The following is a 27,819-nucleotide window of genomic DNA, read 5'->3' as shown; positions in this document are numbered from 1 at the left end:
TGGGTAAATACTTCCCGGTTCTAATGGGTGCAGTCAGAGTCCCCTTTCTTTCCTGAATTCAGCAGTGCTTGCGACTACCGTAACCGAATTAGCAGGTGGTTGTCAGACCGACCCTCAGACTACCAATAGTATTCCCCATTCAAGAGCTCCGTGCGGTTTACACAGCCGATTGCTTCTCTTACCTTGAATATCCCTAGGAATATTGCTCATGGCAGCCATCCTTCTTATCGCACTGTTACAGGTGTGAGGTTGCTAGCCAGCCTCCCTCAAACTCCGGTGATAAGTTGATAGCCCGACGTAACTGTTTTATTGGGAGTCGCCCTCACCAATCAGCCATGTTGAAAAGTGACGTCACGTTCATGGAGTTCTCTTCCGCGTTTTAGGTTGACCTTGACCGTAAAACAAAACAGTTTTTCGTGCTCTGTCTAGTTTGATATGAATAACCAAACTCAATCTAATTAAGGGGGGGGAATATGATTATGTAATAGCGCTTTGACTGTCATGGGATTAATTATAAACAAATGTTTAACTGGTTCAAACAACTGAACTCAAACATATCAAGTTTCGATTTTACTGAGTCGTCTGCTGTGGTCGTCTGCTACTGTCATATTCGCACCACGGCATGAAGGATGTGCATTCAAAATGGTTGTAATCTAATTTATCCGTGAAAATTATATGAAAAAAATGAACACGAAAAAGTTAGTTTGGGAAGTAAACTCCCAATCGATGAGAACTGTAAGTGGAGATACTGTTCGCTTCCAATAATGACTTTACACTACCCAAGGGAAGTAAAATGTGGGCCCCTTTCCTTTAAAGTGATTGTTGGTATGGTAACTGAGTTTCAGTTTCAGCAGCTCAAGGAGGCGTCACTGCGTTCGGACAAATCCATATACGCTACACCACATCTGCCAAGCAGATGCCTGACCAGCAGCGTAGCCCAACGCGCTTTGTCAGGCCTTGAGAAAAAATAAATAAAATAAAATAAATAAATAATAATAATGATTTTAAAATTAATTAATAAATAATAATAATGATGAACATAAAATAAATAAATAAATAAATAAATAAGACAACAATGCTCCAACGCTGTTCAGCCTCATGTTCTCTGCAATGCTTACTGATGCCTTCAGAGATGGCGATGTTGGAATCAGCCTAAAGTACCGAACAGATGGCAAGCTGTTTAACCTCAGAAGGCTTCAAGCAAAAACGAAGGTCATGACAGACATCATCAGAGACTTTTTGTTTGCTGATGATTGTGCCCTCAACGCTGGATCTGAAGCTGACATGCAACTCAGCGTCGACAAGTTTGCCACTGCCAGCAGGAACTTCGGCCTCACCATCAGCACGAGGAAAACTGAAGTTCTCCATCAGCCAGCCCCAGGGAAACCCTACGTTGAGCCCAACATCACAGTCAACGGTCAGAGACTCAGTGCGGTGGAGCGGTTCACATACCTTGGCAGCACACTGTCACGAAATGCGACCATCGACGATGAAGTGAACGTCAGGATTGCAAGAGCAAGCACAACTTTTGGTAGACTCAGTGCAAATGTCTGGAACAGAAGAGGCATTAGTCTTGAGGCCAAGCTAAAGGTCTACAGAGCAGTAGTTCTCCCCACACTACTGTACGCCTGTGAAACTTGGACAGTGTACCAACGACATGCCAAGAAGCTGAACCACTTCCACAAAACATGCCTCAGGAAGCTACTGAACATCAAGTGGCAAGACAGGACCCCAGACACAGAGGTGCTTGCAAAAGCCACCCTTCCCAGCATCTTCACCATCCTGATGCAGTCCCCGGCAGCTTCGCTGGGCTGGACACGTGGTGCGCATGCCAGACCATCGGCTGCCCAAAAGGCTCTTCTATGGCGAGCTGCAACAAGGGAAGAGATCACATGGAGGTCAGAAGAAGCGCTTCAGAGATACTCTGAAAGTCTCTCTGAAAGTGTTTGATATCAACCCTGACTCCTGGGAGGAATCTGCATTGGACCGTGACAAATGGCGCGCTGCTGTGCACAAAGGCGCCAAGTTGTGCGAGGCCAACAGGACTGCTGCAGCTGTTCAGAAGAGGTAGGCCAAAAAGTCACGGGCAAACAAGCTCCCTGGCAGTGATATGCCTGTCTTTGTCTGCCCCAACTGTCAGCGAACATTTCGTGCGCAGATTGGACTATTCAGCCATCTGCGCCTTCACAGATAGATTCATGAGCATCCTCCCTCCCCCCCACCACCACCCTCCCCCCATCCCCCAGCTGGATGACAACGATGGTCATCATCGATCTCGATGGACACACCACCAGTGCTGTCATTCCACTCGGCGATGCCTCGGACTTTTGTTTATTTAGTTATACTTTGGCTTCGAGCATTTATTTTCCATCTGTATTTTATTTTGGCAACAAATGAATACGTTGTAGTGAGAATTGTAGTAGCTTAGAAAATTAAAGTGTTCTTTTTTTTATGGAATAAGGACATGAACTTTATACACACTATATCGTGCAGCAACAAATCGCCCACGCCGTACACATAAACACAGTTTAGGAAGCAGCAGCCGTGGCGGAGGTTCCACGCGTCAAATCAAAATGTAAGCTTCACTGTCCAGTGTTGTTTTGTGATTGCCCGATTATCCGTCGGTAATATTACCCAAACCAGTTATCTTTGGATATATAAAATTTTCCCATCTTAATCATCATTTAGTGATGAATTTTTAACCGCTTTGATTGCAGTAAAAACATTGTTGAAAAACCGGAATCTTTCCGTCATGTTTACAATTTTGATCTCGCAACCAGACCACAGGACAAAACAAATCTGCACTAGATGAGTAGTTACGTTTAATGAATCCCAACCTCCCCATTCAAAACACCTAACTCCCACAAAACTTGGCGAGGTTTCACGGACCACACAAAAACAAAAGCTGTATCTAGTCTAGATAGAAAATGCAGAATATGTGAAGGTTTGTGTTCGTTCAGCATGTGGCACACAAAACCAGTAAATGTTGTCATTCGGCATTGACAGTTGTGACACATACAGAGCATGACAGTCTCCTTGGATTAAAAGAAAAAGAAACTTATCATCCAAACAGTAGAAAGTCACTTTTGTAAACAAATAGCAACACGTTTGTTAACAGCTGGAATCATACAGACGAACTGAACGCTATGATTCTAACAATAAACTCTGAATGATGTAGAAAAAATATTTATCAGTTTTATATGTTTGTGTATTGTTAATGTGTGTGTGTGTGTGTGTGAAAGACTGGAAGATGGGTTAAGAAAATTTGTAGTGTTCATGACAAAAAAGACTCAATAATCAAGTGTACTTTGCTTCCTATAACAACTAGTAGTATACATGTACCAATGTATGAGTGAACCCTATGATATCCTCCAATGTCTTGCTGCTGGATTTGACTTTGAGTTAAAATTGTGAACTGTTGATGCAATGCATACCACTACGTACCATAACACAGTGTTCAGCTAACATGTACATGCATACATCTATTACAATGTAAATTACATTTTAGCTACTGAACTAGATGCAAAGATCTGTGTGTGTGTGCTGTAAATCCCACATTGACTGCAACCTTGACCTCAGACACAGGAGAAAGACAGTGAAGCATCTGCATTATTATGAAAACTTTATAATTTTTTCTTTTCTTTTTTGTTTTTGTTTTTACTTTCTAAAGTTTTCTCTGTATGCACTTCTGTGTTGATCAACGCTATTCTTTTCTGTGCGTATTCTGATCAGATCCTATTGCCATCGCTTCAAGCATAACCAAGCTTAACCATGACTGGACAGAAGAAGAAAAAGAAGCCGCGAGACCTTCGTTTGCTGAAGAGTGTCATCAAGCCCAAAGCGGAAGAAGTGAAGAAGTCGGTCTGCTCCTTCTCCTACTTTGTGACGGTGGTCAAGACACTATGTCTGATTGTATTCTACTACTTCTTCTCCATTATGCTCACTTTCTACAACCAGCATTTCATTCATGTAAGAATGTGTTGACAAAGCATTAACAGGCTTTTTTTTTCTCTTTCTTTTCTTTGCAAACTTAATTTCAAATGCAAATGTAAACTTTGGAATGTATACGTTATAACCGACAATACCATTCATCAGTTTGTCAATCAACTTGCCATATATGCCAATATTGGTCTTCTGAAATTTTCATTGGTCATTGACCAAAGACTTGTGCCCATGCCAAACCCTGCTGGTGATTGCAATATTATCAATTTCTGTGTAATTAGTGTTTATATTACATGTCTCTATTCATGTTTGTTGTGCCATTTGGTTATTTTCAGTGGAAGTATTTTTATTTAGGTTAGCGTGACTTTATGCACATGTGTGTGAGTGAGAATATGCAGGTTTGTGTGCACATGTGTTTGAGTTTGTTTGTGTGTATGTTGTATGCACATGGTATAATACATTGTGTGTGTGTGTGTGTGTGAAAATATGTGTCGTGTTCATTTGTTGCATTATTGTTTTTTGCATTGTGAAGTAAGTAGAGCTCTATACTGGAGGTGTATGTTATTTATTATGTTATTGTTAGGTGTGTGTTATTATTCACTGTAGTTTGTTACAAATATGCGATTTCTCAACTGTCCCCCAGTCTAATATCATCATCATCTTAGATGAACAGACTATAAATGAATAAACAAATGAATCTACTGTCCCTGAAATAGCCAGAGCTTCTGGAGAACATATTTCCATGGCATATTGCAGCTCCATCCATTATTTTGTGAACACTTATATTTTGTGCATGGACACATTTATATATTATGTGCCTGCAACATTTATATGTGTATGCATATATATATATATATATATATATATATATATATATATATATATATATATATACACATATATACAAGTGTGCATGGACACACACTCAAGTCCCAGCATGTGCACACACAAGAAACATGTTATTACTTTTTCAGTCTTTGTCAAGTGTGAACGAGCTATATGTATTATTTACAAAGAGATGTGTAACTGTGTCTGTTTTGTTTTGGTAACCTCACAGGAATACCAGCTTCCCCTGTCAATGACTATGTGCCATCTAGTCTTTAAGTTCATGGCATCAGGTCTGATTCGCTGGATTCTGGAATGTCGGTCTGGAGAAAGTCGGGTTTTACTTGGTTGGAGGGAGTATTGCAAGAGAGTTGCACTCACAGGTAGGTGTGTATGTGTCTGTGTGTGTGTGTGAATGATTTCTGTGTCGCCATGTATTTGAGAGTGAAGGTGGGGGGTGATTGTGAATGTTATACTTTGGTATATGTATATATATATATATATATATGCCAAAGAAATAAAGAAGTACAGAGAGCTAGAGAAAGAATCTGGGAAGGGAAATTATGGGCCAGAGAGTAGATTAGGAAGTTTTATTCCATCACTGCATATTTCCATTTTCAGTTATGGTTCTCAGTTTATTAGAAAAAAACAAACAAACAAAAAAAACAAAAACAACAAAAAACAAACAACAGCAATATTCTAGTTGAATGTAAGATGTTTAACACTTTGTGATGAATGGAATCAAAAGCTTTAAAGTCGACAAATGCCATGTATACAGTTTCCCACCTCTTTTTGCATGCCACAAATACAGTTTTCTACTTTTTTTGGTTAAGTATTTTTGTTTGACAAATGTCATATATACAGTTTTCCACCTATTTGAATACCCATGCCTAAAACCTGCTTGCCTTTCAAATATCTTTTTGAAAAGTTGTCTTTGAGTTTGAGCCAGAAATAGTCTTGTGTTTAATATTGAGGACATTTGCCCACAATACTTAGCAACAGTATTTTGTATTTGTATTTGTTATGCATGTATTTGTATTTCTTTTTATCACAACAGATTTCTCTGTGTGAAATTCGGGCTGCTCTCCCTTGGGAGAGCGCATCGCTACACTACAGCGCCACCCATTTTTTTGTATTTTTTCCTGCGTGCAGTTTTATTTGTTTTTCCAGTCGAAGTGGACTTTTCCACATAATTTTGCCAGGAACAACACTTTTGTTGCCGTGGGTTCTTTTACTTGTGCTAAGTGCATTCTGCACACGGGACTTTGGTTTATCATCTCATCCGAATGACTAGCGTCCAGACCACCACTCCAGGTCTAGTGGAGGGGGAGAAAATATCGGCGGCTGAGCCGTGATTCGAACCAGCGCGCTGAGATTCTCTCGCTTCTTAGGCGGACGCGTTACCTCTAGGCCATCACTCCACCCTGTAGTTGTCCATGATATCCCTGCACCCTTTCTTGTGAATAAGTACTATGATGGTGGTTGTCCATAATGGCTTAAGTTCAGGAAGCATCCAAAACGAATCCATTTATAAAGCTGGCATTAAAGTATTTGTGAGAAAACCTGTCACCCAAGTCCAAATTGATTTGAGCATTTCTGCCAGTGTGTCCACAGGCCCATAGGCCTTCCTGGATTTTAACTTCCTCACACTTAAAGTTATTATAATTATAATAACTCCTTCCTCTGAAAGTGGACTGTCTTATCTATGTATGTCTTAACAATGGATCATTTGGATTTGCTATATTGTTATGAATACCTTCTGTATTGGTATTAAAAAAAACCCTGAAGTGTTCTTATCAGTCTGTCAGGGTAATTTTAATACAGACTCCTTGTTGCTTGCCATTTTTCAAACATATTCCTTTCCAGAATGTCTGAAGATTATTTAAAAGATGGTTTGCTTTATTATTCATTTGAAATGCTTTATAAGTTTCTATTCCTTTATCTGTGCTGAATGAAGTGTATCCTGTCTAAATTTCTTTTTGTATGTTCTTCAAAGTGTTTGCAGTCTGGACTTTGTTTTTCAGTTAATAAAGCAATCTTTGTCAGACCATTTTGTTTTTCAGTTAATGCAAGAATCTTTGTCAGACCATTTTGTTTTTCAGTTAATGAAAGAACCTTTGTTAGACCATTTTGTTTTTCAGTTAATGCAAGAATCTTTGTCAGACCATTTTGCTTTTCAGTGAATGCAAGAATCTTTGTCAGACCATCTGCTTCCTTTCTTCAGTTCCCCGATCTCTCTCTGCCATCTTACTTGTTTAAGCATGAATATATATGTGTGCATTTCAGTATTGATGTATATGTGTCAGAGTATATATAGCATTACACTTAGCATTTATCGGTCACCCTTGTTTTTCAGTGAAGCACTTAACGTTATTACTGTATATATATTTTGTATTTCTTTTTATCACAACAGATTTCTCTGTGTGAAATTTGGGCATCGCTACGCTACAGCACCACCCTTTTTTTTGTATTGTTTCCTGCGTGCTGTTTTATTTGTTTTTCCTATCGAAGTGGATTTTCTGCAGAATTTTGCCAGGAAGAACCCTTTTGTTGACATGGGTTCTTTTACGTGCGCAAAGTGCATACTGCACACGGGACCTCGGTTTATTGTCTCATCCGAATGACTAGCATCCAGACAACCACTCAAGGTCTAGTGGAGGGGGAGAAAATATTGGCGGCTGAGCCGTGATTCGAACCAGCGCGCTCAGATTGTCTCACTTCCTATGCGGATGCGTTACCTCTAGGCCATCACTCCACACACACACATACACAGACACACATATATATATATATATATAGAGAGAGAGAGAGAGAGAGATAGATAAGCTTGAGTGACTGGCTAAGATAGTGAAGATGGAACTGTTTTGTTATTTTACAGGCATTGTTAGCTCCCTAGATATTGGTCTCTCCAACTGGAGTTTTGACTTCATCACCGTGTCTTTGTGAGTATACTGGGTTATGTTGTACAGCAATACAAATGGTTCATATGTGATTATACCTATGGCTATGGGTCAGTAATGTCTGTCTTCAGATTAAGCGAGGGACTATTTTATATGCTGATGTTGTATTGAACCTATAAGATGGTTTAAAAAAAAATTTTTTTTTTTACCTCATCACCTGCTATATTAGCCAACAGGGGACTGGACTTTTTAAAGATGAATTTTCTTTGAACAAATTCATGGTTGTTATTTCTATACAGTATTTGTAAAACTGTTCTTTAACATTTCATGAATGGATAGAAAGGAAGAATAGTGAAAAAAGACAAGTATGTTTGCATGCCACACCATGTCACCCCTCCCCATGTAAAACAAAACTGGTTCAGTAGCTATCTCCCTTTATTTCGTTGAAATTATGGACTGCTTTTTTTTTATGACATAGAAAAAGAGGAAAGACAGACAAACTTGGGATGGAGGAGAACTTAGGTTGCTGATGTCAGTGGGTTTTTTTTCTTCTTCTTCTTCTTCTGCGTTCGTGGGCTGCAACTCCCACGTTCACTCATATGCATACGAGTGGGCTTTTACGTGTATGACCGTTTTTACCCCACCATGTAGGCAGCCATACTCCGTTTTCGGGGATGTCAGTGTTTTAATATTGAGGAACCAAGGAACAAAAAAATCTGGTTATGTTCTCTTTCTGTTTTTCTTGGTTGTACTTGTAGCTTCTATGCTGACTCATTTGGAAAAGTGAGCTGACATACATGTATGGCCATTTTAAAATCTGTCATATAGGCAATCACGCTTCATTGTCAGGGATATTGTACCTTGCTTACTATTTGTGTTACATGCTTCATTGTCAGGGATATTGTACCTTGCCTACTATTTGTGTTACACGCTTCATTGTCAGGGATATTGTACCTTGCCTACTATTCGTGTTACGATAACTAACATAGATTGTTCTCTACAAATGTTTGTTTCACATCTGTACACACGAAGGGAAATAAAATCTGGACAGGTTTGCATTATTTATATTGATCTGGGAGATCAGGAACAGTTATCCCAGCTTATCCACAATGTGCTGTAGAGAACTGAACCATTGACCCCACAGGCCACTCTCGCTGTCGGTCTTTCTCTCTCATGCATGCCAGTTTTCATGGTTACCAGTATTTGTTGGCTTACATACTGCTCTGTGTTACGACAGGTACACCATGTCTAAATCCTCTGCGGTCATCTTTATTATGGGCTTTGCTCTGCTGTTCCGTTTGGAGAAATGTGTAAGTTTCAATAGTTTTTCTTTTTACCATTAATAATGCTTATTTGGAAAGGCAGAATGAAGCACTTGTGTGTGTGTGTGTGTGTGGTCTCTCCAACTGGAGTTTTGACTTCCATCATCGTGTCTTTGTGAGTATACTGGGTTATGTTGTACATATATATAATTTGTCATTTGCAGCTTTGGAACTTGAACTTAGTGTTTATTTTTCTATGTCTGTAAATTTTCTGATTAGTCTAATGTTTCTTTAGTCTGATGTCTCTTCTTTTAAAAAAAGAAAGGAAAAAAAAGTAAATGGAAGATCAAGTTTTGATGATAATGATAATAATGGCAATTTATATACCTTCCAAAACTGAAGGTGCTTTATGTCTTTTGCTATTCCATTTTCTGTTCTCTCGAATAAGAGCCACAGAATTAGCACTTTCTGTTTTTTGTAATGACAGTGAAGATACGATGATAAGCAATTTTTGGTTGTCACACACACACACACACACACACACATATCTATATATATATATGTATGTATGTATAATCTTACCCAGGCTTGAGAAATATACAGCTGATGTGTAATCAGGAAATTTCAGAGACATTGTCAGATATGGATATGCTTTGTTGTGTATGCATGTCATTTGGGAGGGGAAAATGTTTTCGGAAAAAAGTGCCCATGAAATGATGGGATTTGCCAGTGTGGTCTGTTCTTTGCATTGGTGTCTAGCTTTGGCATAGAGTTGTTCAAGAATGAACAGTTACCATTGGTGACATAATACAGAGTCACTAATAAAAAAAAAATTTAAAAAAAAAAAAAATGTTGAAGAAGACTGGATGAAAAAGAGCAGAAAGTTGGAATCCTCAGTAAGAGAAATAAGGCAGCAGTAATTTCTTCTGAAAGATATATAACCAGAATTAAAGTCATGTCCTGGAAGAAAATATTACTTTGACATGGTTTCTTTTCTGTTTAAATTTGTGTAAGGAACTTGATTGAAATAATCCCTTCTTCATTTATTGGTTGGTTTACTGAAATGAATGACTGGCAAACATATTGAGAATGATATCTATTTATGGATTACCTGGTGTTCAAGGTGCATTCAGTCTATGTATACAGTCTCAACATACACAGACGGTTTGAACAGCTTTACATTTACAGGAACATTGCAAATAACCTTTTAAAGTAATATAGCTGAAAAAAAAAAAGAAAACCCCAAAATAAAAACTTATAGCTGTGCTGAAGTTTGTGGATTTTGAGGTTAAAATTAATGTGCAAGGTGAGGTGAAGTTAGAGAAAGGTATACAGAGTGCCGGGCATGAGAAGGGAGAGAATTCCAAAGATGATTTAATTCATTAACTTTTTATTATTTTGGTTGGCCTGGTGCTTTTGCCACTAAAAAACAATATGACTGAAACAGTATGATTAGGAATTTTTTATATATTTTATTTCTAATAATATTTTGCCATAATAAAAAAAACACCACCTAACAACACACAAACATCTAAATGCGTATTCCCACTGTTTTGCCAAGTTTAGCCAAGTGGTTAAAGCGTTGGACTTTCAATCTGAGGGTCCCGGATCGCGGTAACGGTGCCTGGTGGGTAAAGGGTAGAGATTTTTCCGATTTCGCTCCTTGTGCCTGAACCCCATTCATGTGTATATGCAAGCAAAAGATCAAATACACACACGTTAAAGTTCCTGTAATCCATATCAGCGTTTGGTGGGTTATGGAATCAAGAACCTTCCCAGCATGCACACCCCCGAAAACGGAGTATGGCTGCCTAGAAAGTGGGGTAAAAACGGTCATACACGTAAAAGCCCACTCGTGTACATACAAGTGAACATGGGAGTTGCAGGTCATGAACGAAGAAGATGATGTGAAGACCACGATACAGTTGTGACTGGGTGTGTGTGTTTCAGCGGTTCAGCCAGGTGTTTGTGGTGCTGTTCATCGCGGTGGGTCTCTTCATGTTCACCTACCAGTCCACCCAGTTCAACCTGGAGGGCTTTGTCATGGTCATGACAGCTTCCTTGCTGTCGGGTCTGCGCTGGACGCTTGCCCAGACCGTCCTGCAGAAAAATGAAATCGGTCAGCGGTGGTAGTGGTGTTCGGTGATTCTTTTATTTCTTGAAAAAAAAGATACCCCAACTTTTATATGAATGATTGATGAGCATGTGTGTGTGTATGTATGTTTGCTTTCCCCCGCAAAAATCTTTTTTTTGGTTGGTTTGTTTCTTTTCTTGTTTTGGAAGGATTTATTTTGTTTTGTTTTCTTGTGTTGAAAGGAAGGATTTTTTTGGTTGTTGCTTGTTTTTGATATAATTTCTTTTCTTTTCTTTTTTTGAAAAGTTCATTAATTTGTTTTCATTTAAATTGTTATTTATTTTCATAATGGGATCACTTTACAGACCAGAGTTTGTCTAAAAATAACCATTTTTTTAAACATATATGTATACGTGTGTGCAGGTCTGCACAACCCTCTGGACATGATGTACCACATTCAGCCCTGGATGATGCTGGCCCTTTTGCCTCTGGCAGCGGCAGCTGAAGGTGAGAGCCTCCTCTCACTGCTCATTCCTTTGTGTTCTTGGTGCTTTTGGTCAGCTGGATCACCTGGCTCGGCTTATATCAGAGACTGGCATAAGTGTACAGTTGGACCAACAGCGAAGGTTTCTCCACTGCAGTGGGAATTCATTTACAGCTTAGTCTTTTGTGAAAGACTATCGACGACTCTCAAGGTAGGAGGCAGGACTGCACTGACTCCTAGTGCTGCAGTATTCGGGGGGCTGGTTAGCCTTTGGAGACCTTCCCCAGTGCTGACTGTTTTAAAGCCCTCTTGGCCATGAGAGTGGAGTTGTAACTTGGGCAAGACCCTCTCCACTGTAATCAAATTCTAGGCCAGATAGTTGGAACAGTAGTTGCCTCCTCTATTGTTCTGATGGTCATATCCGATATGACTGACTGTCTGAACAGTTTGGGTCAGAGTTCCAAAATACCACCCCCTGTCAGGACTGCTGGGGTCTGCTTGCTTGATTTCTGCTGTTCAGAAAACCGAAAACCTCAACACTGTCCTTCAGATTGTGAAGCTGGTGAGGTTCTGTTCCTTTCTAGACCTGTCATGGAATAAAAACAACAACAAACCTTTACTCTTCTGGTTGACACATCTTTTCATGGAGTTGTGGAACTGTTTTATTGTTTTTTGAATTTATTCTTTCCCTTCTTTTTGACTCATTTATGTGTTTACACACAATGTTAGTCTTTGCAACACAAAGTTTCAGTTGTGCTTGTGTGTGTGTGTGCAGAAGAAATCCACTGATATGTACAGGAATATATATTCATGCACTCAAGGCCTGACTAAGTGTGTTGGGTTATGTAACTCACTGGTCAGGCATATGCACAGCAGATGTGGTGCAGCGTGTAGGTAGATTTGTCCACATGAAGTGACGCCTTCTTGAGAAACTGAAACTGTGTGTGTGTGTGTTGTGTGATGGCAGGGATGAAGCTGATCTCCACAGACCTGGTGTTCCGCTTCAGTGACCTACAGTTGCTGGCCCAGACCATGGGGCTGGTGTTGGCTGGGGCTGTGCTGGCTTTTTTCCTGGAGTTCAGCGAGTTTCTGCTGGTCTGCACCACCTCCAGTCTCACCCTGTCCATAGCCGGCATTTTTAAGGTGTGTGTTCTGCCACTGTGTATATATATATATATATAGAGAGAGAGAGAGAGAGAGAGAGAAAGAAAGAGAGGGGGAGAGATAGATATATAGATATAGGGGTGCAAGTCGTCTGGCATATGCCGGAAATGCAGCACAGATCATCTTGACTTTGGGTAGTTTCCGGCATGGAGATATATTATTTTGGAAGTTTCCGGCATGGAGAAATTTTGTTTTGGTAGTTTCTGGCATGCATAAATTTGTGTAGCCTGGTCGCTCTTTTTGATTTTTTTTGTCAGGTTTATCTTCAGTGGTGTCATTTTGTATTTGATAAAACTTGAACTAAAAAGAAATGTCAGAGAAAAACTCAAATTCAGATCTGTCAAACCCAGTGTGTTGTTTATTGTGCGTGCATCGATGTCTTTAAAACTATGGGAGATAACCGCATTGCCTTCCTCTCTGGCAATGAAAAGTGCATTCTCCAGACATATATGTGACAGCATTATATTAATAAAGTCTTTTTGACGAAAAATTACAAGACTACTGAGTCCCAGACCTGACAATCCAACCTTTCTCGGGGAAATTTATTACTAACGGTCGCACTTGATACCGCACTTCCGCATGCCTGGAAAAAAAAAAACACACACAAAAAAATCCAGCTCCTACAGTGGAGCACGTGTGTGCACGAACACACGTAAAAGAAAACAGAAAAACAGGTTGTTTTGCAATTGTTTATTGGCAACACCTTTTGAAAAGCCTTATATGCTTTTCATGAGATTTGCGCAAATCCGGAGAGAGAAAAAAATGGGGATGGGGAGTATAAAATTAAAATGTGATTATGCTGACAACGGCTGTTGTGACGCTACTGCGCTGTATCTCAAGACGAAATGGGGTGGAGGAGGGGGGGGGGGGGGGCGATTACTGTCACGTTCTTCACATATTCATCTCGATGATAAAGGGCCCATTTCTCGTCTGTTCTGTGAACGAACCCTGATGCCAAAGATTGTACGTAGATTAGATCTGAGAGTGAAATATGTTGTTTTCAGCTGATCAAATAGAGAAATTAAGAGTGCGCTTTTGGAAAAAAAAGAAATTAAAAGACACCAGCAAAACACGATTTACTTCTGTGTTCAGGAGCATACCTACAGCCCATGGACATAAATAGAATTGATAAGTTCATGCCTACGGCCTAAGCCTTGTGTGTGTTTGTGTGCATAAACACCATGCATGCTGTTCACGCTTAAACCTATGTATGACTGTTATAACTGTAGGGTAGAAAAAATGCACACATGCACACACTTACACACGCACACGCGTGCACACACCCACACCCATTTTACCATCGGACTCATACACATGAACATATACAGATGTACACTCACTCACATGGAACATACACTGACGTGCACACGACACTCACACGCGTGCATACACACACACTTATGTGCATGCATGCACGCACAAAATCAGTTACATGCTTGCAGGCATGGGCGTGCTCACACACACAGAACGCACACATGCACGCGCCATCACTGCCTCAACCCTGGGGCTGCAAACATTGTCACTTTTCCCAACAATCACTGTGTAGCAATTGTGACAAAAACTTTGTTTCTGAAATTACGTCAGCAAAAATGTGACAATGCCCTTCATGGCTACAGTGTTAGTGTGTGTTATTTAGATCTGGGAATTATAGCCAAAGTGCAAAAGATTCATTTGCATTACTTGCATGAAATAATTACTGATGTTCAAAGCGCTGCGTGTCTCTCAGTGGACATCGACCTGCCAAATACTATGATTCGTCCGAAGTTTCTACGATTCAACCCCCCAAACTACCTCACTTCCGCCGAGTAAAGAAAAACTAAGATTTTGCTGACTGCAAAACCTAACACACACACACACACACACACACACAGAGCAAATGCCAAGAAGCGATACACATATTCGTCACTGAAGCTGAAGAATTCGTCACTGAAAAAAACTTTCCTGGCATTTCACGTCAATACTTTTTTTGGCCTATTGCTGTGATTACACCAGTCGATGATGCAGCTGCACTTTATAGCTGCAGTAAGTATACGTTTTAGATCAGGGATCTATAGCTGATGTTCCATAGATCTGCTTTACCGGCATGTAGTGTTATGTTTTGTACAAACACATGTGTGGCCTCTATCATTTGGACATCGATTCATTTCACAATTGCCGTTGTTTTTTTATCGCGCACACACACGCGCGCTTGCGCTTTGACAGACACCATACGTGCACAGACACACAAACACATAGATGTGCACACACATTCTACCATTGCTTACATCATAGTACGTACACAGACGTTCGCACAAATACCTGTACACACAAGTGTGCACACACACACATGCACACACCATCCACACACTTACATGGGCATACACACACAAATGCGTGTGCACATACACACGTACATGTACACACACAGTGAATAATACTGGAATTGATTCTGTTTTGTTAAGCCCACATAGTATTTTCAGGCTTTGTTCTGGGCAGAAAAAAATTTTCAGGCTTCAGTCTGGGCAGAAAAAAAATGTCAGGCTAATTTCAAGCTTCGGTCTGAGCAGAAAAAAAATTTCAGGCTGGAGTAGGTCTCTCTGCTTGTACCCCTGTAGATACATATAGATAGATACTAGATAGATATATAGATGTAGACAAATTAATTTACCTTTTGTTTTGAAATCATTTATCAACATTTTTAAAAATTTGCAAACATCATTGTGTATGTATTTTTATTTATTGTTCATTTATATTTGAGCGTTGTGAGCTGGTGTGTTACAAGCTTTTGTGTGTGTGTTACAAGCTTTTTTTTTTATTTTTTAAAGTGAAGGCTTTTCAGGTCTGATTTAAACAGGAAAGACATTTCACAGCTTAATGAATAAAGCTTCATGCATAATGTTGCATCAACTGGCTTGAACAGTGAGACGTTTGTGTGACTTGAGTGTTGGGTCAGGTGACCCCCAGGTGTACCAGGCAGGTGTTGTTCTACCTGAAGCCCATCTGTCTGTGATTTGATATGTTTGCAATGGGTGCAATAGCCGAGGGGTTAAAGCATTGGACTTTCAGTCTGAGGGTCCCAGGTTTAAATCTTGGTAACAGCGCCTGGTAGGTAAAGGGTGGAGATTTTTCCGATCTCTCAGATAAACATTTAAGCAGACCTGCTTGTGCCTGACCTCCTCCATGTGTATATGCAAGCAGAAGATCAAATATGCATGTTAAAGATCCTGTAATCCATGACAGGCTTCGGTGGGTTATGGAAACAAGAACATACCCAGCATGCACACTCCAGAAAACGGTGTATGGCTGCTTACATGGTGAGGTGGGTAAAACACAGTCATACACATAAAAGCCCACTTGTGTACATGCAAGTGAACGTGGGAGTTGCAACCCACGAACGAAGAAGAAGATATGTTTGCAAAAAGTTACCAGTATTGCTGCATAACAGAGGCATCAGTGATGCTTTTCTTGTTGGTTATTTTTTTTCTTTTTTTTTTTTTAGCAGACAGCCAAACAGATATGCACAATGAAGCATATGCAGATCTATATCTTGTTGTTTTACACGAGAGAAATAGAAGTGTTATGAAGCATTATATGTAAGTATTTCTGATCTTTTTTTTTTAATTGCTTTTAATGACTGCATAGCTAGGACTGACCAAAGGATGTTTGTTCTCACTACAGGAGCTGTGTGTGCTGTATTTAGCTGTGTACATCAATGGGGACAAAATCAATTTCATTAATGCCATTGGACTGGTGGTGTGTCTTGCCGGTATTGCTCTGCACATCATCCTGAAGGCTGTGTATGGTAGGTATCCAGGTGGTAACAGTGGTCATTATTAAAGGTTGTTACAAAACAAAATAACAGTTGAATGTTGATAGAGTGCTGGTATTTATTTAAGTTTGCAAAGAATCATGGTGGACATCAAAGGTCACTACAAAACATGAATATTTAGGGTTAACAGCATCCGCTTTAAAAATTTTGAAATATTTTTCCAACCTTGAAAGGAAATTCAAATAATAGACACTAGCAGAGTTTTACCTTGCGGACTGAAAGATTGAGACTTATGTAGTTTAATGTATCTCCAAAATGAATGGTGCAGTTTAGTGTATCTCCGAAACGAATGGAAATTGTTGTGTTGTGACTGTACTGTATGACCAAGTTAAGTATTTAATGTTGTGTGACTATATATTTATCCTCATCACAAACATGTGTTGTAAATTTTTCTCCCTTGGACACAATGAGTTAAGAAACACACCCCATATTGAATAGTGGTGTTTTTTTTTAAAATGAAGTTAGTTTTATGGTATGGTATATTTAAATCAAATGGAGGAAATGTAATTTTCCATAGTCTATCTGCATTACACGTCGTTTGTTTTCAGCGCGCTATGACAGAGAGGATGAAATGGTGAGGTCCTTGAATCGCCCTGAAGAAAAAATGGAGATGTTGACCAGGAATGGTGACCCCAGGACAACCGATCCAGAAGAGGACGAAGATGAAGAAGACATATTCAATATTGATCGTGACAGATAGCAACATAGCATGACTGCAGCGTGCTTCTGAAGTGTTCATTTCAGTGCACAAACTGAAGTGTATAGTGACCAATTCAGGAGTGCATCATTTGATGTGGGAGACAGGTTTGACAAAACAGTATGCTTGATGTGATAAAACAGTGATTTAAAATGAATTTCAAAATGTTTTTCGATCTTTCAAATGTGAAGTAAAAACAAACAACCTAATACAACCAAAGAGTGAAGGTTGTTAATGACAGTCAATTAACCAAGATGCTCAGGCATGCCTTGATACAAATCATGCTTTTGTTATCAGTGTGTATCCATGCATATATGTGTGTGATAAGATGTGTGTGAGAGAGAGAGAGAGAGAAGGATGTAGCAAAGCAAGAGAGGAAAATAGGGTGAGAGAGGGAGGTAAAACAAATTTATCTGGAATGCCACTAAAAAAGTATTGTTCAGTTTAGAATAATATGGTTTTGTTTACCTATTGAGGTTTTGTTGTTTCTTTTGTTTTGTTAATAACATTTTGTCAGACAACCCTTTTGGTTCTTTTACTTGTACTAAGTGCATGTTGTACATTGGGCCTCAGTTTATGACCTCATCCAAAAGACTATCACCCACACCAGTGTGGTGGATGGTGAAGAGACAAGCCTGTATGTGTTCAAACCTGTGACCAGGAAATCTCTTTGCTTCCTACATGGATGCTGTATCTACCAGACCAAGGATCTACAGCAGGACCGATGCTCACAAGCATTGTTGTACTTTATAAAGGGCACAAGTGGGTTCAGGTTCTGACAAAGCAGTTTTCTCTTTGCTCAGTGCTCGATTTGTAGTTTGTCAAGAAGTGTGTTTGTTGTCAGTCACAACTCAAGTGTGCCTGTCAGACTGGTACCCTGTGGAGAAATTGTTGTTAATTACAGATCAGTTACACCTGTCAGGGACTGTGGTTTCTTCTAGTCAATAGATGGAACAAGTGATCAGAAGTTAGCATGACAAGTACACCCCCCAGATGACATGTTTGTGTCTGGGGTAGGTTTTTATCATCAGTTTCTCTAGACACTTGGTTCATCTTTCATACATTCCATTTAGTTCAGCATTTCAAAGTGGGCCAGAGAAATATTTATGAATTATGTGTTTTGGTTGGCTGTATGTATGCAGTTTGAAATCTGAGAGCGTCAAGTGCAAAACATGCTTGTGATTTCTGATACCAGTGAAACTTTACAATTCAGCCAGTTGAACTTGCATTGTGTGTGTGTGTTTGTGTGCACGTGTACATGTTTGTGTATGTGTGTTTATCCCCCAAGAAATACACAGGCATGCAGCATCGTTGATGATGGCCTCAGTACCAAGCTGCATTGCTTTTCCCTCCACCGGCAAAGTCAGTGGCATGAGTGGATGAAAGTAAAGGTGTTTTTTTTTTTCCATGAGTGGAGGCCCAGATCTTTTTGCCAGAGTTCCGACATCTTTGCAATGGAAATTTTGCGAGCATTCTGTCCCCCCCCGTCCAAAAAAAAAGACCCCTGAATGGTCCTGCCCATTTTAGTTCAGCATGGACTGTCTTGTCATGTTCGGCATCAATTTGCCTCTCTCCTTCTCCCTCCACACCCAGCATTATTTATTTATTTATGTATAACACCTGTCATAAGTATTCTTTCTCCTTGTTTCATAACCTTTAAGAGGGACCATTTGAAAATAGCTTCCGATTCCTAATTCCAAAATAATTTTGATACTGAAAAAATATGCAGCAAGAGAACAGGAGCAAGCATTGGACAGCACATATATATTGGTATTGTGTGTTTTTGTGTGACTGCTTTTCCTGCCTTTCCTTCCTTGCTGGTGTATTGAAGAGAAACTCCCATATATGTGTATACATGTGTGTGTGATGTATGTGGAGTGAACCCTGAAGGGAAGGGGGGCAGGACACTCTCAAGATCCCTCCTTGCATTCCATTTTTGTCATCTGCTATTTGTTTCTTTGAAGTCTGCTTCTACTTCTCCTCCACTGCCCCATACAACATAAATGATACAAAATGTTGCAGTGTACAGTATATCTCTTCTGACATGACTTTAGCCTCTGCGTGCGTGTGTGTGTGAGTGCGCAAAAGTACCTTTGTGTGTGTGAGAGAGAGAGAGAGAGAGTGCAAAGGTGCCTTTGGTTTTTCACTTCTTCCACTCGCAATGCATGGATGAAGTAAAAATAGCAATTCTCGAACTGAATGCTACTATCTGATATACTGGGATGTTTTCAGTCAGATAGCTATTTAATGATAATTTATTTGTAACAGAAGTAAAACTTTGCTCTGTGCTCGTTTCTTAATGGTTGTATTCATTACACTGCATCACATAAAATGTTTTGGGTTGTGTCAAGTGTATGAGTGTAATCACTTTTATCCATGACACATTCTTATTTTTTTGGGAAAATGTATGTGTTTTGGATATGAGTTATTTGGGAGATTGTTTTTTCTGCATTTTGTCACATCACATTGTGATATTGAGGTTGTACATTTGCTTTCTGTCTTTGCATAGGTTTTTTTGAAATGATATTGTGTTTTTTGCGTATTTATCTGTTGTCATCCATGTATGTGTTCAGGTTTTTTGTGTGTGTGTGTTTTTTGTTTTTTTTTAAAGACAGAGAGAAAGAGAGTGTGTGTGTGGTGTTGAAAATTTGTTGGAACAGTTTGGATTTTACCAACATGTGTGAGTGTGTGTGTGTGCATGTGGAGCATGTGTGTGTGTGTTACATGATTTCCTTGAATGTGTGCATGTGCATGCACACAAGTAAGTTAACAGTTCTACTTGCAGTGTCTTTAAAACACAAAGCAGATATTGCCTTGCAAAAAAATATGATACAAAAATATAAATGTTACTTTAAAGGAGCTGGAATTAAGTGAATTATGTTGGATAGAAATATCTTTCCTCTGACAATGAAATAAAACAAGATTCAAGTCTGGGGTCAGTCTTCATGCAGTGTAAGCCACAAAATTTGGCCAATGGAGTAAATGCGCTATTACTTTCACCAGTTTGATACAGTAAGTGAACAGGCCAAACAGGGAGTAGAATAGAATAAAATAAAATAGAATATATCTTTATTACCAAGTGTACTGGGGTCACAAGGAATATTGGGGGGGATAGTACGTAACAAGATACGAACATAAATCGAAAATCACACACAAACACAGATAGAGTAGAAATTAGGATACATGCAAGTGCATATCAAGTGTACGAGCAGGAACTCATCTTTTCAATGCCTTTTACTGGAGGATAAACATTTCTTCTTTGTATTTAATATCATTTGGAAAGAAAGGTACTTTCCGTCAGTAATTTGTTCCATGCTGTCAGTGTTAGGTCCAAGAAATAATATTCTTTTAATTAGACATACTTAACTGTAACCCACCAGTGCAGACCCCGCCTATGCGGAGAAAACCAAAGTAGCTATGGCCGATAACCTCCCGAAGTAGGTTAGCTACCCTGTGTTCCATGCTGTCGATGTTAGGTCCAAGCAATAATATTCTTTTAATTACACATACTTAACCGTGACCCACCAGTGCAGACCCTGCCTATGCGGAGAAAACCAAAGTAGCTATGGCCGATAACCTCCCAAAGTAGGTTAGCTACCCTGTGTTCCATGCTGTCGATGTTGGGTCCAAGCAATAATATTCTTTTCCAAAGATCAAATATTTAACTCTGATAACTCCGATTTTTAAGCTGACATAGAAGAAAGTTGTCCACCTCTTTCACAACAGTTAAAAGAGAACAAATTGTGTAAAGTTGTGTGTGCACATTGAAAAGAAAAGAAAATGTACACATGGACTTCCTACCAACTGCAGGATCACAATTGCTGAAAAATTTGTGTGTGTTTGTGTGTGTGAGAGAGAGAGTGTGTGGTGTGTGAGTGCATGTGTGGGACTGGGTGGTGGTGGTGGGGAAGGGTATTTCTCTGTGTTTTTGTTGTTGCTTTATGGTCTGATGAAGATAACTTTTACTGAAAGTTTTCTTGGCTGTGTTGTATTGTTAATTGAAAGCATTACTGAAACATTTCTGGTGCTTTTGTTGAGAGTGGCCAGTGCTGTTTTCTCTCAGTGTCTTTATTGGCATCTGGATGTTCAGCTCACTTTGTGAGTCATTCTCTCTCTCTCTCTCTCCCCCTTACACCAGCCAATCAAACAACTGAGAAACAACCAACCAAGCAAAAGAACTAATAAAGCAACAATGACTACAGCAACATCACTCGAAAATCAAACTGAGCTTCTGGTCATTTGGATGAAACGATAAACCGAGGTCCCATGTGCAATAAGCACTTGGCACACTAAAAAACAAACAAACAAACAACAAAAAAAACAAACATGGCAACATGCGCTGTCCTCTGGCAAAATTTTTTGCAGAAGAAATCCAGTATGATAGGTACACATGCATGCACTCGAGGTCTGACTAGCGCGTTGAGTTAAGCTGCTAGTCGGGCATCTGTCTAGCAGATGTGCAGCGTATATGGATTTGTCTGAACACAGTTACACCTTCTTGAGAAACTAAAACTGAAACCAACACTATCAACAATTACAAAATGCAAAGAAACCTACTTTCAGATCTGACGCTCCTTCAGACACTCCCACAGAGAACAACACAGAGTACTGACCATCCTGACGTGTGGAACATTCCGGGACCGGACCGGATGGATGGGAAACTTAGCAAAATGATGTCATCACCTGTATGGATAATGCTGTGAGCAGTTCCCCATATTTTTTTTAAAACACTTTTGATGACATTTCTTAATAATGCATTGGGCACATAGACGTGAATATAAACTGAATAGATGATAATAAAAGATAAGCATTTCATAATTTTGATACCTGATGTAAGTAGATAGGGGGAGAGGCTTTAACTTAACAGACAAAAGAATATTAATAATGATAATGGTAAAAATACTAATAATGATGATGATAATCATCACTACTATAATCATGGATAACAAAAATAGCCTACAAAAACATTAGCAAACGTCAGGTGAATATTTCATCCATACAGAAAACCATCAATGCATTTGACTTTTTTTTTGTCAGATTGTAATTGTGATCAATCTTTTGATTAACTTTAATAATTTGTTGTGACAATTCTAGTGTCATCAATCAAAGTCTGATAGGGTAGCCATTTTGTTTTAAAGTAATCTATTTTCCATGCCATCCTTGTGTTATATTCTTCAATTTTATACCATGAAACAAAATAAGGTTGATTTCGGATGCTTTTCTAAAATTTAATCAATTCATTTTTGTACATGTAAATACACGTTTTTGCAAAAAGAATTAATAAGTCAAACACTGAATTCATACACACATGTTTTCAGTAATGCCAAATGATACCCTATTTTCAACTATTCTTATGTTTGTACATGTTGCACTTTTTTTTAATACTCCATACAGAAATCCCAGTAACTACTATCGATTTCTGTGTACTATGCGTAATTCTAGCCATTTAGCTTTGTGTCATCTGTTTTCTGTATTTTTTCAAATACGTTTTTTTCCCATGAAGCATCCACTTTCTATTTTTCAGACAATTTCAGAATACAGATGCGAAGCTTTTTTTTTTATTTTTTATTTTTTTATCTGATAACAATTAAAGTATTGTAATAAGGCTTAGCTAGTTCCTTTTCGTATAAAGTATATGATTTTCATTACTGCAGTGGATGGTGTGTTGGTTATTTGATATGTTTACTTCCGTTTCATGTTGGGATATAGTTCCCCATACAGTTTGTCATCTGCCACGTGAAGATGAACTCTGGGCTCAAAACACAGGTATAAGAATCTTTCCATTGTTATAGCTTAAAAACATGCGCAAGGAGTCTGTCTTTACACATGAATTAAAGTGGCAGAATATTTGGTCAGTGGGTGTTTTGATGCTATGCCAGTGACTGTTTTTGAGAGGAGCAGTCATCATACACATATGTTTTGGTACTAGTCTTACGGCAGAAACCTGTAACACGTCATCATCGCTAGACATATTATGAACGTGTCATCACCAACCACCTGCTGCTCTGTATGTTCTCCTTCTCTTTTGTTTTGCCACTTGTGTAAACAGTCTTGTGTAATAACATATGTTTCGGCTCTCTCTCTTCCTTTGTGTGTGTGTGTGTGTGTGTGTGTGTTGTGTGTGTGTTGTGTTGTGTTGTGTTGTGTGTGTGTGTGTGTGTGTGTTTTGTGTGTGTGTGTGTGTGTGTGTGATGTGTGTGTGTGTGTGTTCTTTCTTTCTTTCCTTCTTTAGTTTATTAACATCTTTTCACAGGAAAGTGATATTAGACGGGGGGAAGGAGGGTGGAGAGTAGTGTATGTGTGTGGGGGTTGGGAGGACGATGGGAAGAGGTGGTGGGATGATTGATACAGGAAAAGAGAGATAAAAAGTGGCACAGGTAAAAAGGGCGAACTACGAAAGATTGAACTAACTGATAGAAAAGCATAACTATCTCAAACATTCCTCATAACAGGATTAAGCATACTCATGAATTATAACAACAATGTAACCAATCAATGGTAGATACCAACTGGACTCGATTCAAATATTCTGTGATTTGTTGGAATAATAAATTATCATTCAAAACATCTTCATAAGACAAACACATGTTCAGTGGAAATTGGTCAGTGAGTTTTTGAAAGACCACTTGTTTTGTTCTAGGTGTGTGTGTGTGTGTGTGTGTGTGTGTCCGAGGTAAACTTTAACACTGGCATTTTCTCGGTTACTACAAGTGGCATCGGAATTATTGTTGGCAGGATGGTAGATATGAATAAAATCATTCCCTTTATCATAAAGTTTATGATGATATGGTAAGTGGGGTAAGTGGTTAAAGGTCAATGTCATCATTAGGCAAAATAGAAAAGACTTGACAGAGACTGTATCTTACAACCAATTGTAATCAAACTTGGTCTTGTTACTTGTTATAGGTACAGCATAATCCCCTAATAAATTCAAAATCAGAAGAGAAAAGTAAAGGTCACAACCTTACAAGATAATCATTATTGATAGGAAATATTTCTGCATGCAAGAAAGAGGTCTTATAAATAAACAAATAAACTTCAAACTTTGTACAATGATTGGTCATGGTAGGATAATTAAAAAAAATCAAAAAAAATCAAACAAAACAAAAAATGAAAAAAGAAACAAGGTCAGAAGTCGAAAGTCAAGGTCACAGTAAGGCCTATGCAACATGGTATACCATATATTGATTTGTTTTGGCCAGAACTGACATCAAGTGCTTTGTAAATTTATAGGTCAAGGGTCAAGGTCACATCAGTGTGTCTTTTTGCCACATTATCTGTTTTGTAGTATTTTCCCTCCATGATTCCTTTATAAGATTAAATGCATATTACAAGTGAGTCTTGAAGGTCCCGCCATAATTTAATTTTCTCGTTTTTCTCAAAGATTTGTGATGGGAAACAACAAGAAACCAACCAAAGTGTCAAAGAAAATGCTTGAGAAAACGGGGACTTCCCAGTTTTTGCACACATTGTGGGAAAGTGTAAGGGCAGGGGCACAACCACGTACGTTCTCTCATAAAGTGAAATGAAATGAAATGAAATTATGGTGCTTAGAGCCTCGCCGACCACTAAGACCATCTCAAGGCTATTGCCACGTCTCATAAAGTGAGATAAACGGGTATGTAACATATATTGAAGGGGAAAAGAAAGAATAAAAAAGAATGATGAAATATATATATATATATATATTGGTAAAAAAAATAAAATACAAAAAAACAAAAAAAACCACCCCAAAACAGTGGACATATAGCTCATTCTTGTCTTTTGCTGTCAAATGACTTTCTTGCATCATGTAAATAATTATCAGTCGTTTGCACCCCCACCTTGACCGACATCTGTTTCCATTATTTATCTCTTTACTTGTTCAGAGGCTTTCCTGTATGTTTTCTTTCTTTGCCATAATTATGAATCAATACATAATTCTGTTTACTTTGTCAGGGCCTGTTGACCAACATACTTCATCAAGTATGAAACTTTTTTATAATAACTTTTTTTTTATATATATAACAAATTCCAAGATCTCAATCTCTCCATGTGTTAACCACGCTGTCCAATTCTATTCTGTCTTTTATTTACTGCAGCTTGATAACACTTTTGATGAGACTTCCTAGTATCAAAAATTTTAATTAAAAAAAAAGTAATTCAAATGGTTAGTTGGGTTCTCCTGGACTAGTCCAGTTTGTTTACCTTAACTGCGATTCTGGTGACACTGACTGTTGACCTTAACTGTGATTCTGGTGACACTGATGATTTACATTAACTGTGATTCTGGTGACACTGATGGTTTACCTTAACTGCGATTATGCTAACATTGACTGTTGAACTTAACTGCGATTCTGGTGGCACTGTTTACCTTAACTGCGATTCTGGTGACACTGACTATTTACCTTAACTGCAAAGCTGGTGGCACCAACTGTTTACCTTAACTGCGATTCTGCTGACAGACTGTTTACCTTAACTGCGATTCTGGTGGCACTGACTGTTTACCTTAATTGCGATTCTGGTGACACTGACTGTTTACCTTAACTGCGATTCTGCTGACAGACTGTTTACCTTAACTGCGATTCTGGTGGCACTAACTGTTTACGTTAATTGCGATTCTGTTGATACTGATTGTTTACCTTAACTGCAATTCTGCTGACACTGACTGTTTACTGTTTACCTTAATTGTGATTCTAATGACACTGATGGTTTACCTTAACTGCGATTCTGGTGCCACTGATTGTTTACCTTAACTGCGATTCTGGTGACACTGTTTACCTTAACTGCGATTCTGGTGCCACTGACGGTTTACCTAACTGCGAATCTGGTGACACTGTTTACTGTTTACCTTAACTGCGATTCTGGTGCCACTGACGGTTTACCTGACTGCGATTCTGGTGACACTGTTTACCTTAACTGCGATTCTGGTGCCACTGACTGTTTACCTTAACAGCGATTCTTGTGCCACTGACTGTTTACCTTAACTGCGATTCTGGTGACACTGACTGTTTGCTGTTTACCTTAATTGCGATTCTGGCGACACTGATTGTTGACCTTAACTGCGATTCTGGTGACACTGATTGTTTACCTTAACTGCGATTCTTCTGACACTGATTGTTGACCTTAACTGCGATTCTGGTGACACTGATTGTTGACCTTAACTGCGATTCTTCTGACACTGATTGTTGACCTTAACTGCGATTCTGGTGACACTGACTGATTTGCAAACCTGGAAATGGACCCATCCCTGCCTGAGGGTGAGGGTGTGGGTTCGAATCCCGCTCTCGCCCTTTCACCAAAGTTTGACTGGAAAATCAAACTGAGCGTCCAGTCTTTCGGATGAGACGATAAGCCGAGGTCCCGTATGCAGCACGCACTTGGCACACAGAAAAAGAACCCGTGGCAACGACAGTGTTGTCCTCTGGCCAAATTATGTGAAAAGAAATCCACTCTGATAGGTACACAAACATATATGCATGCACTCATGGCCTTACAAGCGCGCTGAGTTATGCTGCTGTCAGGCATCTGCCTAGCAGATGTGGTGTAACATATATGGATTTGTCCGAACGCAGTCACGCCTCCTTGAGAAACTGAAACTGAAACCCCACTTCAACATAGTGACCTAAAATTGGAGTGAAGTGAATATGAAACAATGCCTTGCCATTTATTTTCCTCACGCTTTGTTTCACGGCCGCCCCAGTGATCTGTGATTTAGTGAAGCGGATAATGTATGAAGCAAATGCCTTGTCATTTCTCTCCCTTGCCCTACTGACCAGAGATAAAGTGAAGTGAATAATGCATGAAGCAAATGCCTTGTCATTTCTCTCCCTTGCCCTACTGACCAGAGATAAAGTGAAGCGAATAATGCATGAAGCAAAGCCTAGCCATTTCTTGTCCTCCAACGTTGTTTCAAGGCCGCCCTAGGGAAGTCCCCACTCCTCCCTGTTTCAATACAACACAAAATACAGAAGACAGATTTTGCTCAGTTTCGCAAAAATTCTTATTTCCTTTCACTCTCTTTAACCAACACACTGAACCAGACACATACACGCACGCACGTGCGCGCGCGCGCACACACACTGGACATACACACAAACAAACAACTGCTTCTCCTCACAAAGTTCAGACGAGTGTTCGTGCACGTTTCTCACAAGTCCAATAAAAAAACAAAAGACGGGGAGGGAGGGGGTCTTCATGGCGCACGTGTCATTCCTTCTGTACAACAAGAAAACAAAAACTCCCGAGAGTTGAGGGGTGTGTGGGAGAGATGGCGGTGGGCAGTCACCAGTGGATACATAACGATCCAAACTAATATTTTTGCTCTCTAACACAAACGATCGAGTATTTGTCGAACGTGTGCTGGAAACGGAGATATTGTATATCTTAAGCACGGCACGTCCGTCGGTATTTCATTGTTTTACGGTTATAATTTCGGCCTATTAAAGTTTCAAACTTTCCCTGTCACGACTTTTCGGCTTCGATATAACTAACAAAATCGCAAAACGCATTTCGGGGGTTAATATACTCGATAATCACACTGGACTAACCAGGGGTGTGTGTGTGTGTGTGTATATATATATATATATATATATATATATATATATATATATATACAATAATAATAATAATAATAATCGGCGGATTGGCCCACTAATCTAAAAAAAAGAAGAAGATATATACA

The 27,819-nt window shown here is 39.2% G+C and overlaps 2 protein-coding genes across 11 annotated transcripts in view; one reads left to right on the top strand and one right to left on the bottom strand.

Moving 5' to 3' along the window:
- The window catches only part of LOC143300762 (F-actin-uncapping protein LRRC16A-like), a 97,754-nt gene extending 97,432 nt beyond the window's left edge, over nucleotides 1-322 (bottom strand). For all 8 annotated transcript variants that reach the window (XM_076614676.1, XM_076614681.1, XM_076614678.1 and 5 more), the window contains exon 1: nucleotides 183-322. In XM_076614676.1, coding sequence (XP_076470791.1) covers nucleotides 183-219 — 37 coding nt within the window. In that variant the 5' untranslated portion in view covers nucleotides 220-322. The remainder of the gene's footprint in view (nucleotides 1-182) is intronic.
- On the top strand, nucleotides 265-21,394 carry LOC143300763 (solute carrier family 35 member C2-like). 3 transcript variants are annotated; one of them, XM_076614687.1, is made up of 10 exons: nucleotides 265-383; nucleotides 3,733-3,969; nucleotides 5,000-5,150; nucleotides 7,646-7,709; nucleotides 8,905-8,977; nucleotides 10,880-11,048; nucleotides 11,427-11,510; nucleotides 12,455-12,630; nucleotides 16,309-16,432; nucleotides 17,008-21,394. In XM_076614687.1, the coding sequence occupies exons 2-10, from the start codon at nucleotides 3,772-3,774 to the stop codon at nucleotides 17,157-17,159; spliced, it is 1,191 nt and encodes a 396-aa protein (XP_076470802.1). In that variant the 5' UTR covers nucleotides 265-383; nucleotides 3,733-3,771; the 3' UTR covers nucleotides 17,160-21,394. The 3 variants fall into 3 exon arrangements, with proteins under 3 accessions (XP_076470802.1, XP_076470800.1, XP_076470801.1); XM_076614685.1 differs by lacking the exon at nucleotides 265-383 and adding an exon at nucleotides 2,533-2,575; XM_076614686.1 differs by lacking the exon at nucleotides 265-383 and adding an exon at nucleotides 2,583-2,624.
- Nucleotides 21,395-27,819: the final 6,425 nt, after the last annotated feature.

Source organism: Babylonia areolata, chromosome 26 (assembly GCF_041734735.1).
Source record: "Babylonia areolata isolate BAREFJ2019XMU chromosome 26, ASM4173473v1, whole genome shotgun sequence".
NCBI lineage: Eukaryota > Metazoa > Mollusca > Gastropoda > Neogastropoda > Buccinidae > Babylonia > Babylonia areolata.
The sequence above is the reverse complement of the archived record's forward strand: the minus strand, read 5'-3'. Positions and strand labels throughout refer to the sequence as shown.